Source organism: Otolemur garnettii, unplaced genomic scaffold (genome assembly GCF_000181295.1).
Source record: "Otolemur garnettii isolate 467f Iridium unplaced genomic scaffold, OtoGar3 scaffold00014, whole genome shotgun sequence".
Lineage (NCBI taxonomy): Eukaryota > Metazoa > Chordata > Mammalia > Primates > Galagidae > Otolemur > Otolemur garnettii.
This window is the reverse complement of record NW_003852409.1, coordinates 3,824,361-3,835,876: the sequence shown is the minus strand read 5'-3', so window position 1 is coordinate 3,835,876 and position 11,516 is coordinate 3,824,361. Positions and strand designations below refer to the sequence as shown.

Here is an 11,516-nt window from a genome sequence, read left to right as displayed (position 1 = left end):
AAAAAAAAAAAAAGAAAGAAAGAAAGAAAAAGAATACTCAATCAAAACTTGTACCTTGCAAGGGGAGCAAGGTTCATGAGATGAGCTATATGATATAGGCAGCCCTGGCAGACAGAAGCAGGCTACCAGCACTTACTCTGTTGACCAGGAACTAACTTGGAATCCTTTCCGCCCTCTTTGGGAGAAGCCCTCAGTCATTAGGGAACCACACTCAACCATTATCCTCCCACTCAGCACTTCCCCAATCTTACTCCAGTGCTAGAGTGGTATGACATGGGGTAAGTGGTAAGTGACAAGAGAAGTCACAGGCAATCTTCTTCAGCCCAAGAAGTCCAAAGTGGGAGGAGAGATGCCCCCCACCATTAATCAAATCCCACTGCAGTATCTGTGGGCTGCTGATTCTGGGATTTTGAGAAAGGGAAGAGCATATGGGAAAGAAACAGAAGTGAAAACCCTATCCTCACCATCTCCTCTTGCTTTGCTTTCCTCCCAGCCCTGGTCCCTGTACCCACCCTCACCTAAAATGGCCTTTACACCACACTCTGCAAGAGGCACTGTCTAGAGCTCAGGGAGCTTGTCCTGCTGCATGATGCAGTGAGAGACTGTCGTCTTAGCTCTACCTGGAGTTCCAGCAGAAGGAGTTCACGCCAGAACTTTGAAAGCAATCAGTATCAATGAATTGGATCTGTTGTACTACAAGGATTGATTTCAGACACATTAATTATGGGCTGCATGGGAAATTATATAACTTCATTATATGGCTGTTTATATAGGAAAACTGATTATAAATAACAAACATAACTATATGGAGACTTACAGAATAATTCATGCACATAGAAAAGCTTTCACACACAGAGATACATGTCATTTAATCTGTGAGGCAGGTACCTGAAAGTTTCCTCCTTGTTTATAAAAATGAACTTGAGCTAGAAGATAAACCCAGTTTATCTGCTAAGTCACTGGCTGATCCAAGACTAGGACCCATGCACTTTCTGTTATTCTACAATCTCCCACCTCCAGTTCTTTTTTTTTTTTTTTTTTTAGAGATAGAGTCTCACTTTATTGCCCTTGGTAGAATGCTGTGGAGTCACAGCTCACAGCAACCTCCAACTCCTGGACTTGGGCGATTCTCTTGCCTCAGCCTCCCGCATAGCTGGGACTACAGGCACCTGCCACAAAGCCCAGCTATTTTTTGTTGCAGTTTGGCCGGGGCCAGGTCTGAACCCACCACCCTCAGTAAATGGGGCCGGCGCCCTACTCACTGAGCCACAGGTGCCACCCCACCTCCAGTTCTTGACTTCAAAGTCTCCTAGAATTATCCAGAAGAATTTAAGATTTCTTACTTCTGCTAGCACATATGATGTAGCAGAGGATTAATAATCAGCCCCCACCACCACCCACCCCCACTCCAAAATATCACACGTTTCAAAATACCTCCCATTCCCCAGAGGAAGCTAGGAAAAGTTTAATCAAAGCCTACTTGAATCTCTCAAATTTCTACTTGAGGCCTATCTTATCCTTTCTCTTACACCACTCTATAACCGCCTCCCTCTTCCTATCCCTCAACCTAATGGTTTTCATAAGTAACAACTTACACACTCTGTTCTAACGTGATGCCCTTTGGATGCTCCTCGAAGCCAAGCTCATCGACCTCAGAATCTTTACACTTTACCATTCCTTCTGCCTAGGAAGCCTATTCCTCCCACATCACTGCATGATTCCTTCCCTTGCTTCTTTCAGGTCTCTCTCAAATGTCACCTACCCTGGACACCTTATATAAAACAGCTACCTATCCTCACCCCTCCCCACCACTCTCTATTCCCCATCCAGCTTTATTTTTTCTGTTACATTTACTTACTTGTACATTTACTTATTACATTTACTTATTTTCTTGCTTATGGTTTCCCACACTAGAATATAAGGGTCCTGAGGACAAATCTGCCTTTCTTGTTTGTACATATATCCTGTCTTGTTAACATATATATCCTCAGAGCTGAAGAGAACTCAGCATGTGGTAGGTCCTTAATAACCATGTGATGACTGTCCTAACACCCTGACTATTCCTCCCTCATAATATCCCTAAGTCTCATCAACCCTGCTGGAACACCATGGAGCACTTCACAGCTTATAAAGCATTCTTGTTCCTTTTCATCCTCAAAGCAACTTCCTTTTACATTACTCCAACCCCAGCCTGACCTTAAATCCTACACTGTTTATTCCCCGATGGTACTGACTCTATTACCTCACTGACCATGAAGAATGCAAGTCTGCAGACTACATAATCCAAAACATTATTATTAACCATTAGCTTTAATGTTTTCTCAAAGACTTATAAAGCAAAGGTATATTCTTAGACAATTAATACTTACTACATTACACTTGTGAAATAATACTTAACCACTGCCAAAATTTCTAGAAGGAAACACTGTCAGGTCTCTCAATATATACAACCAGGGCCTGTCTAGTTACACTAGCTCCATCATACCGAATCCTAAAAGATGACATCAAACCCCACAAATTTAAAAGCTTCATCTGTCCTTAAATGTTTTAAGTTCTCTACTTTAGTTGTGTATCATTTATTTCATTTTTATTATTTCATTAATATTAATATATTTACATTTGATAAATATGTACTCTCTCTTTTGTTCTTTAGAAATTCTCAGATGACCACACTTCCTTGTCACAGTACCATCAATTCTCATTAACCAGAACCATTCCCCATCATCCCCACAGGACATGTACTCCATTCCTGCAAAGCATCTTTAGATTCCATGCTCTTTAGAGTCCATGATGGGAATGGCACTACAAGCCCATAAGGCAAAACAGCTTGATGATACACTTCTCTTGAACACCTCAGTGACAGAAAACTCACAATCATTAAGGATAATCTTAGCCTTTTTTTTTTTGAGACAGAGTCTCCCTTTGTTACCCTTGGTAGAGTGCCATAGCGTCATAGTTCACAGCAACCTCAAACTCTTGGGCTCAAATGATTCTCTTGCCTCAGCCTCCTGAGTAGCTGGAACTACAGGCACCCACTACAACACCCAGCTATTTAGAGACAGGGTCTCACTCTTGCTCAGGTTGGTCTCAAACTCCTGAGCTCAAGAAATCCACTCACCTCAGCCTTCGAGAGTGCTAGGATTATAGGTGTGAACCACTGTGCCTGGCCCTAATCTTAGCATTTTTGATGGTTCTATCACAATTTCTTTGCTATGTGTAGGTTTATCAGTTTTAATTTACCTATTGTAGCTAATAAGAAAAGCCTCATTTCAGTTCACATCCTTAAAGGTAGTTTCCTGTTCTTTCAAAGTCTTTTCCAATCTAGATAAAACCTCATTAGTTCCTTCAAAAATTCATGACAACAGGTTGTATGATTCCTTCCTTCATTCATCATTTATTGTGCCAGGCCTTATGGTAAATGCTGGAAAGAGACAATTGAGCAGGTTTCTTTTTCTTTGACTTTGTTAAGGCCTAACAAGATAAATATGGAAACACAAATGGCCTTACAATGGCATAAAGAAAATGCTTCAGGAGCAAAAGGGGAAACTAGTAATTAACTGCTGCTTGCAAAGCCAAAGAAAGCCTCAAAAGGAAATAACCCCTGAGCTTAGTCTTGGAAAACAAACAGAAAATTTCCTTGAGGTGGGGGAGAAAGTGAGTTCAGAAAAGAATAAGTTCACCAGTGCTAGATCACAGGAGAGAGGGGAGAGAGAGGATAGCTTGAAAGAACCACCATGAGCCTTGGTATTCTACCGCCACGTTTTTCTGTAATCCAATAACAAAAAAGTAACACTAAAACTAAGCAACAGAGGGTGGCGCCTATGGCTCAGTGACTCAGAGCCTGTGGCCAGCCCCATATACTGAGGTTGGTGGATTCGAACCTGATCCCAGCCAAACTGCAACAAAAAAGTAGCTGGGCCGGCACCTGTGGTCCCAGTTACTCAGGAGGCTGAGGCAAGAGAATTGCCTAAGCCCAAGAGTTGGAGGTTGCAGTGAGCTGTGACGCCATGGCCCTCTACCCAGGGTGACAAAGTAAGACTCTGTCTCTTAAAAAAAACTAAGCAGTACAGTAACATCACAGTGACAGATGGACTAAAATGGAAAGGGCGTGAAGAGAAGAGTTAGCTCTTACATAAGTAGGTAAGAATGTTTGAAGACTAAATTCGGGTAGTAGAAATGAACTAGGAAAGAAGTGAGGTGGTTTTAAGTAGAATTTAAAGTTTGGCATATAACTGGATAGATAGGGCATATAAGAAAAATCCCAGATGATGCTGAAGTTTCAGAGCTGGATAAAAGAAAGTAGAGTAGTGCCACATGGAAGTGAGGAGATATACCTGGTGGCTGGGAGCTGGGAATTGGGGTGCAAAGAAACTTAGTTTTCAGTTTAACAGTTACCACATTGTGTATGGGGTCTCCAGATGGAAATATAACTGCAAAGGTCACATCTAGAGACACTAGTTTAAAGACATCAGCTTTAGTCTCTCACCCTATCCAGTTTTAAGAGCAGTGCCTGTAATCAAACAACAAGAACAAAATATCGCCTTTCTCTCAAGATGCCTTTACTCACACGGCCACGTCACCACAACCTCATTTTGCCCTTAGGAATCTTTTGTGGGGAACAGGAGTGCAGTGGCGTCATGATAGCTCACTGCAACCTCCCAACTCCTGGGCTCAAAGTGAGCCTCCTGCCTCAGCCTCCCGAGTAGCTGGGACAATAGGGGCGCGCCACCATGCCCACAAAATCTTTCCAGCTTACGCAGAAACGGTGTCTCACTCTTGCTCAGAGTGATCTTGAACTCCTGACCTTAAGCAATCCGTCTACCTTGGCCTCCCAAAATGTTAGGATTACAGGCATGAGCCACCAATTCCCACTCTCTGTGAATTTTAATATCCTGGGGTTTCCTCCTCAGAGTCAGCGAATTCTTATGCCCCATCTCTTCGAGTCTGCGAACGAATGGGCCGCAGGGAGCCTTACCTTTGCCGGACAGTGGATCCTGCAGCCCGGGCGGCCACTGCTTTGCTGGGAGAGCGTCCTGAAGAACCCACGTTAGTGCCACTGGGGGTCGGGCCGGGCTGTAGAGGGAGACAAGAAGAACGACGGGTGAGCCCGGCGGGCCTGCCCCGAGACTCTGGCCCTGATTTTCCGCATGGGAAGCTGGAGGAAGCAAGGGAAGAAGACCTCCTGGCAGAGGTGGGGATAAATGGCGGGGTGCTGGGGCCGCCGTACCATGCTGGAGACTGGAGGGTTGCAGGGTGCAGAAGTGGACCTCCGGAACGCTGCGGAGCCCCGAAAAGACCGGTAGCTGGAGAAACTGGCTCAGGCCCCGCCCCCAGACCGGGGGCTGGGTCCTCGCTGACTCCAGGGACGCCTAGGTTGTCCCACGATATGCCTGTAAATATTCTGCTACAGGCGACTTGGTTAATGGCTGTGTGGGATGTAAAGAACTCCCATTTCCTTCTTTTGGATCATAGTGTCCTTCACAGAGTTCAATCCCTACCAAAAGGAGGTATGTCCAGTCGAGGAATTTTCTCTGGCAGTTACTAGGCGCCCACAGATTTGGGCTGATGTGGCCTAACTGACGTACGCACGACGGGCGGGGTCAGCCCGCAGTGGCCCACTGGGAGCCGGAGGCGGAGCTTGCGCGGAAAACCCACATTCAGGGTGCCGCTCCCGGCCATGGCCGAGAAGCGGGCCCGGGACCCAGATCCGGTCCCTAACCCGTCGGTGCTGTTCCTGCACCCGGACCTAGGTGTAGGCGGCGCCGAGCGGCTGGTGCTGGACGCGGCGCTGGCGCTGCAGGCACGCGGGTGTAGCGTGAAGATCTGGACAGCGCACTATGACCCGGGCCACTGTTTCTCTGAGACCCGCCAGCTGCCGGTGCGCTGCGCCGGGGACTGGCTGCCGCGCAGCCTGGGCTGGGGTGGCCGCGGCGCCGCGGTCTGCGCCTATGTGCGCATGGTGTACCTGGCGCTCTACGTGCTGTTCCTCGCTGACGAGGAGTTCGATGTGGTCGTATGCGACCAGGTGAGGCGGACCTTACTGTGAGGGTGCTCCTCGGGCGTGACCTCTGACAAGGGACCTCTGTGGCCTGCAGTTCGGAAAGATCAGAACTGAGCTGCAGAAGCCCGGGCTGAGGGCGAGCCCGTACTTCTTGAACTTTAGTATGGACCCGTTAATGCTATGCAGAGTGCAGAACCCCTCCCTCCAGGAGGTTTTCATCCTGGAGCCCCGAGGTGGGCCTGAAAATGCACATTTTTAACTGGGTCTTCGGGCGATTCCAAAGCAGGCCTTGGGGCCCATCCTAGGAAACACTGTCATTCTAAGTCACTTCAGTCACCTTTTACTTCTAAGTAACCTGTGTGTTGTCCTTACTGTGGGTTAAAAACATAAACTGAATTTGGCATACCCTTCCTAAAATTTTAACGTGACTCCCCATTGGTCTTTGGAGAAAAATCCAACGTTTTTACCTTGGCAAATAATATCCACCTGGATCTGCCTTATAGCTGTTGTAGACTTTTTCCTTTTTACATTCGCCCCCCCCAAAAAAATTTATTTTAAAAAGTAACACATATTCCACTAAAAATTTAATAGTATATAGAAAGGGGTAATATCAAAGTCCCTTTCCATTTCATTCCCTGAAGATGTCCCTGTTAAGTTTCTTCTGTATCCTTCAGGAAGCTGTCTGTGGCTGCACTAGCATATGTGTCTATAGGTATATCTTATTTATACATAATTGAGATTATGAATACCTAGTATTGGGCACCTTGCTCTGTTTCAGAAAAAATTTTCATTTGGAACATTCTTGTATAAGGATCTCAGTGTTAGAAATTCACTTCATTCTCAGTTCCAACTGGAAAACCCGCTTTTGTACTATGGTCTAGGCCTGTAGTCCTAGCACTCTGGGAGGCCAAGGTGGGAGAATTGTTTGAGCTCTGGACTTTGAGACCAGTCTGAGCAAGAGTGAGATGCCATCTCTACTAAAACTAGAAAAATGAGCCAGGAACTGTGGTGTGTGCCTATAGTCCCAGCTAGTCTGGAGGCTGAGGCCCGAAGATCACTTAAACTTTAAGTGTTTGAGGTTGCTGTGAGCTAGGCTGATGCCACTGCACTCTAACCTGGGCAACAGAGTGAGACTCTGTCTCACAGATAGATAGATAGATGATCTAAACATTCTTCTGTTAAAGGACACTAATATTTAACCAGATCAGTGTTATAATGAATATCTTGTACTTCATTTTTTGTACTTCTGCAAGCTTGTCCTTTGAGTAAATTCCTAAAATTGGTGAGTCAAAGAGTTCATTTTAAATGTCAATAACAGTTGCCAAATTTGCCTTCCAAAGGGGTTCTGTCACTTTACTCTCCCACAACATATGATAGAACCTGCCATGCCCTTCTCCTCATTGGTTATAATCAACCATTTTAATCTTTCCCAAACTGATAGATGGAAATGGCATATATTTGAGTTTCATTAAATTGTGACTGCTGAGTTACTTTTGCTCATCTTTGCTTGTGTGGAAGCTTTCTTTTTAAGTAATGTATACATTTACCAGACATCCTGCAGGTGTACAGTAAGCAGTGAGCACACTGTAGTAGATGGAGAAAAGATTCTGGGCTTGGAAGTGGGAGACGTGGGTTCAAGTTCGGTGTCTGCTGCTTTAACTATGTCATTCTGAATAAGCTGCACGTTATTCCTAAAGCTTGCCTTCAGGTGTTAAGTGAGCTGGGAATTAAGTGACTTGTAAAGATTACCAAACAAGAAAGTCTATAGTGATGGCAGCGTTATTTCCTGCTTGCTTCTGTCTGTGGTTAATATTTACAGGCAGCCCCTGGGTTACCAACAAGATAGGTTCTGCAGGTTTGTTCTTAAGTTGGATTTGTATATAAATTCAAACAGGTACGTTTACCTATTACCTGTAATAGCTTCTATTTATAAGTACGAGTTATACATAAGTTAGGTGTTTTTAACTTGGGGACTGTGTGTATGTGCTAAACTCCAAGCATCTTACATATATCAGTGTATTTAATAATCATAAAACTTATTTGAGTTTCTCTGAACTATAATTGTCATCATATTACAGAAGAGGAAATTGGGGTAAATCACTGGATCACACAGAGCTGAAATTCAAAGCCTGTGGACCTTGACTCCAGAGCTTGTGCTCCAGAGTACTATAGTTCATTCATTTCAGTTCCTTAGAAGGAGAAAAATGCTGGAGCTATAACTATCCAAGATGTATCAACTAGCCACATGTGACTGTTGAGCACTTAAAACGTGAAGGGAGATATGGTCAGGTGTAAAATAGAAACATGATTTTGAAGATACAATTGGAAAAGAGATAAATATATCATTAATATAGTTAAGTATTGGCAGTGCCCTTAGCTCCGTGGGTAGGGCATCAGCCACATACACCGCGACTGGCTGGTTCGAACCTGGTCCAGGCCAGCTAAAACAACGATGACAACAGCAACAAAAATAATAGCTGGGTTGGTCCCGGCTACTTGGGAGGCTGAGGCAAGAGAATCGCTTAAGCCCAAGAGGTTAAGGTTGCTGTGAGCTGTGACGCACTCCACCCAGGGTGACAGCTTGAATCTCTTATCTCCAAAAAATATGTATATATACATATTTTAGTATCAATTACATTTTGAAATAATATTTTACATAAGACTTAAAAGTTAATTTCAGCCTTAAAACATGTTTAATGTTACTAGTTTTTTTATTTCTATTGGACAGTACTGTACAAGAGGAAAGTACTGGACTTAAATCTTTAAATGTTTAGCACACATCTGGCAAATGTCTACAAACCTTCTGTACCCAGGCACTGTATTGGTAAGAGTCTGAGGGAACAAAGCAGAATTAGAGACTGTCCCCGAGGAGCCCACAGACAAGCAGACAGGGTGGGTGTCTGTGCTCTTGTCTGGGTTAAAGTTGAGTTGACTGTCACTTTTATCTGCTGTTGATTTTGCTTTGGCTAGGTGTCTGCCTGTATCCCTGTGTTCAGGCTGGCCAGACGACGTAAGAAGATCTTGTTTTACTGTCACTTCCCAGATCTGCTTCTCACCAAGAGAGATTCTTTTCTTAAACGGCTATACAGAGCCCCAATTGACTGGCTAGAAGAATACACCACAGGCATGGCAGACTGCATCCTGGTCAACAGCCAGTTCACAGCTACTGTTTTTAAGGAAACATTCAAGTCCCTATCTCACATAGACCCTGACATCCTGTACCCATCTCTGAATGTTGCCAACTTTGATTCAGCTGTTCCTGAAAAGCTTGATGACCTAGTCCCCAGGGGAAAAAAATTTCTGTTCCTCTCCATCAACAGATATGAAAGGAAGAAAAATCTGACTTTGGCACTGGAAGCACTAGTGCAACTGCGTGGAAAATTGACATCCCAAGATTGGGAGAGGGTTCATCTGATCATAGCAGGTGGTTATGATGAGAGAGTCCTAGAGAATGTGGAACACTATCAGGAGTTGAAGAAAATGGTCCAACAGGCTGACCTTGAACAGTATGTGACCTTCTTGAGGTCTTTCTCAGACAAACAGAAAATCTCACTTCTCCATGGCTGCACGTGTGTGCTTTATACACCAAGCAATGAGCACTTTGGCATCGTCCCTCTTGAGGCCATGTACATGCAGTGCCCCGTCATTGCTGTTAATTCAGGTGGGCCTTTGGAGTCCATAATCCACGGTGTCACGGGGTTTCTGTGTGAGCCTGACCCAGTGCACTTCTCAGAAGCAATAGAAAGGTTCATCCATGAACCTTCCTTAAAAGCCACTATGGGCCTGGCTGGAAGAGCCAGGGTGAAGGACAGGTTTTCCTGTGAAGCATTTACAGAACAGGTCTACCATTATGTAACCAAACTGCTTGTATAATCTGATTCCTTTTATGCAATTTTTATGATTGTAGACCTAGTTTTGAAACCAAAAAACCTAGAATCTAGTGCAAAAGAGATTTATAAAAAAAATAATAATAATAAACTTGAGTCTTGAATCTGAGCTACCTTCCTGTACACCACACCTCCTTGTCTACTTTTCAGAGAAACTGTATCTTTCATGGTATAATCATTCCAAGTCTTAGCAGTGTGAATTTATAAATATGGCACTATTCCATGTTCAACAGAATATTTTAATTCTATTTCCCCTAGATTATTCCTCTGCCTATAAACTTAGAATCATAGTGTGCCTTAATCAGTCTTGATAGATTAAGTGTGTTATTATCGAACTTGATTAATTTGGCTCCATAGCATAATGAGAACAGGGTTACTGTTATTCCCAGAATCAGTCCACCAAAGTGTTCATGATCATCTGCTAGGAAATTTTTGTTAGTCATACCATTTCCTGGATCCATAGCAAGAGTGCTGTGTTTTTTTTTTGGTTTGGTTTGGGGCTTTTGACAAAGATGATTTATTGTATTTTTGCACATGTAGACATAATAAAAGGTGTCTATCATAGAGACAAAAAAAATTAGATTTTAGTCTCTGTAATCTATGTTGGTATTGTTAAGAACGTGCATGTGACAGCCAAACCTGAAGTTACAGCAAACTAACATGGCTCTTAAACGAAGTGGGAATATTGTCACACATGCGGTGTGCATTTTGTTGAGGGCATGTTTCTTAATGTCGTCTGGGTCATCAGTTTTGTTAATATTTGTGTTGTTTTCACTAAATTCCTACTATGTATAGGACACAAATGTTTTTTATCTTCAAGGCCTGCTGTGACACTTTCATTGACCCCCCTGCCTACCTCACTAGCTACAACTGATCTTCCCCTTCTATATACTCTTAGGTCTTTCAGGACATTCACCACTCATAATTCTTTATTAACTAAATACAAATCTTAGTTTTCAACACACCTTTAAAGCTAAATTCACTTTTTAAAAAATAGCAAAAGTCACTAGCCAAAGGCTTCACATTGATCAATTCTAAGAGCACAGACTTAAGAGCCTAACAGTGTACATGATCTTAGATGATTTGATCTTTGCACCTCACCTTCATCTGTAAAGTGGGATAATTGTATTATTTACTTACTTAAAACAGTATTTGGCACACAGTATATAAATGTTAGCTATTCATATTTTGCAATTTGGGGATACTGCAGATGACTGCTAGTTTCATAGGGGTATATGCTACACTCCCATATTCTTTTGGAGGTCCTTAGAGGATGAAATTTCAGGTTGTGTTATCAGGTATATATGTATCATAAATGGCAATCATAAAGAAATACCATAAAACCAGAGTGTCAAATATACTGTGTTTTTTATGGAATGAAAAGTTATGTTGAGTTCTCTTTTCTTTGGTATTGGGAAAGCTTACTGTCCAGTAGGGAGGGCATCCCCACCTTGTGACTTGGAGCCTGTGTTTCTAGGAACCGTCGCATTTCCAAAAAGGCCTGAAGCTCTCACTGTGGCATTTATAACACAGACACTTGGTCATGTTCTGATCTATAACATGGTGCTTCCCCATCCCAAAGACTAAAACTTTTGTTTCTTTGACTTTTTTTTTTTTTTTTTTTTTTG

The 11,516-nt window shown here is 43.3% G+C and overlaps 2 protein-coding genes across 2 annotated transcripts in view; one reads left to right on the top strand and one right to left on the bottom strand.

The window, feature by feature from the left end:
• Window positions 1-5,341, bottom strand: part of SEC61B (Sec61 translocon beta subunit) — an 8,739-nt gene extending 3,398 nt beyond the window's left edge. Inside the window, exons 1-2 of the mRNA XM_003785167.3 lie at window positions 5,228-5,341; window positions 4,976-5,073 (exon numbers count right to left, since the gene is read on the bottom strand). Coding sequence (XP_003785215.1) covers window positions 4,976-5,073; window positions 5,228-5,230 — 101 coding nt within the window. The 5' untranslated portion in view covers window positions 5,231-5,341. The remainder of the gene's footprint in view (window positions 1-4,975; window positions 5,074-5,227) is intronic.
• A 244-nt stretch (window positions 5,342-5,585) lies between these two features.
• ALG2 (ALG2, alpha-1,3/1,6-mannosyltransferase) lies at window positions 5,586-10,450 on the top strand. Its single transcript, XM_003785166.2, has 2 exons — window positions 5,586-6,025; window positions 8,972-10,450. Exons 1-2 carry the CDS (start codon window positions 5,678-5,680, stop codon window positions 9,872-9,874), a joined length of 1,251 nt encoding a protein of 416 aa, XP_003785214.1. The 5' UTR covers window positions 5,586-5,677; the 3' UTR covers window positions 9,875-10,450.
• Window positions 10,451-11,516: the final 1,066 nt, after the last annotated feature.

Excerpts from the sequence above, each read along its gene's own strand:
- ALG2 (XM_003785166.2), top strand. The coding sequence starts at position 5,678 with ATGGCCGAGAAGCGGGCCCGGGACCCAGATCCGGTCCCTAACCCGTCG. Across the intron at positions 6,026-8,971 it reads ATGTGGTCGTATGCGACCAG|GTGTCTGCCTGTATCCCTGT; the intron begins GTGAGGCGGACC and ends TGCTTTGGCTAG.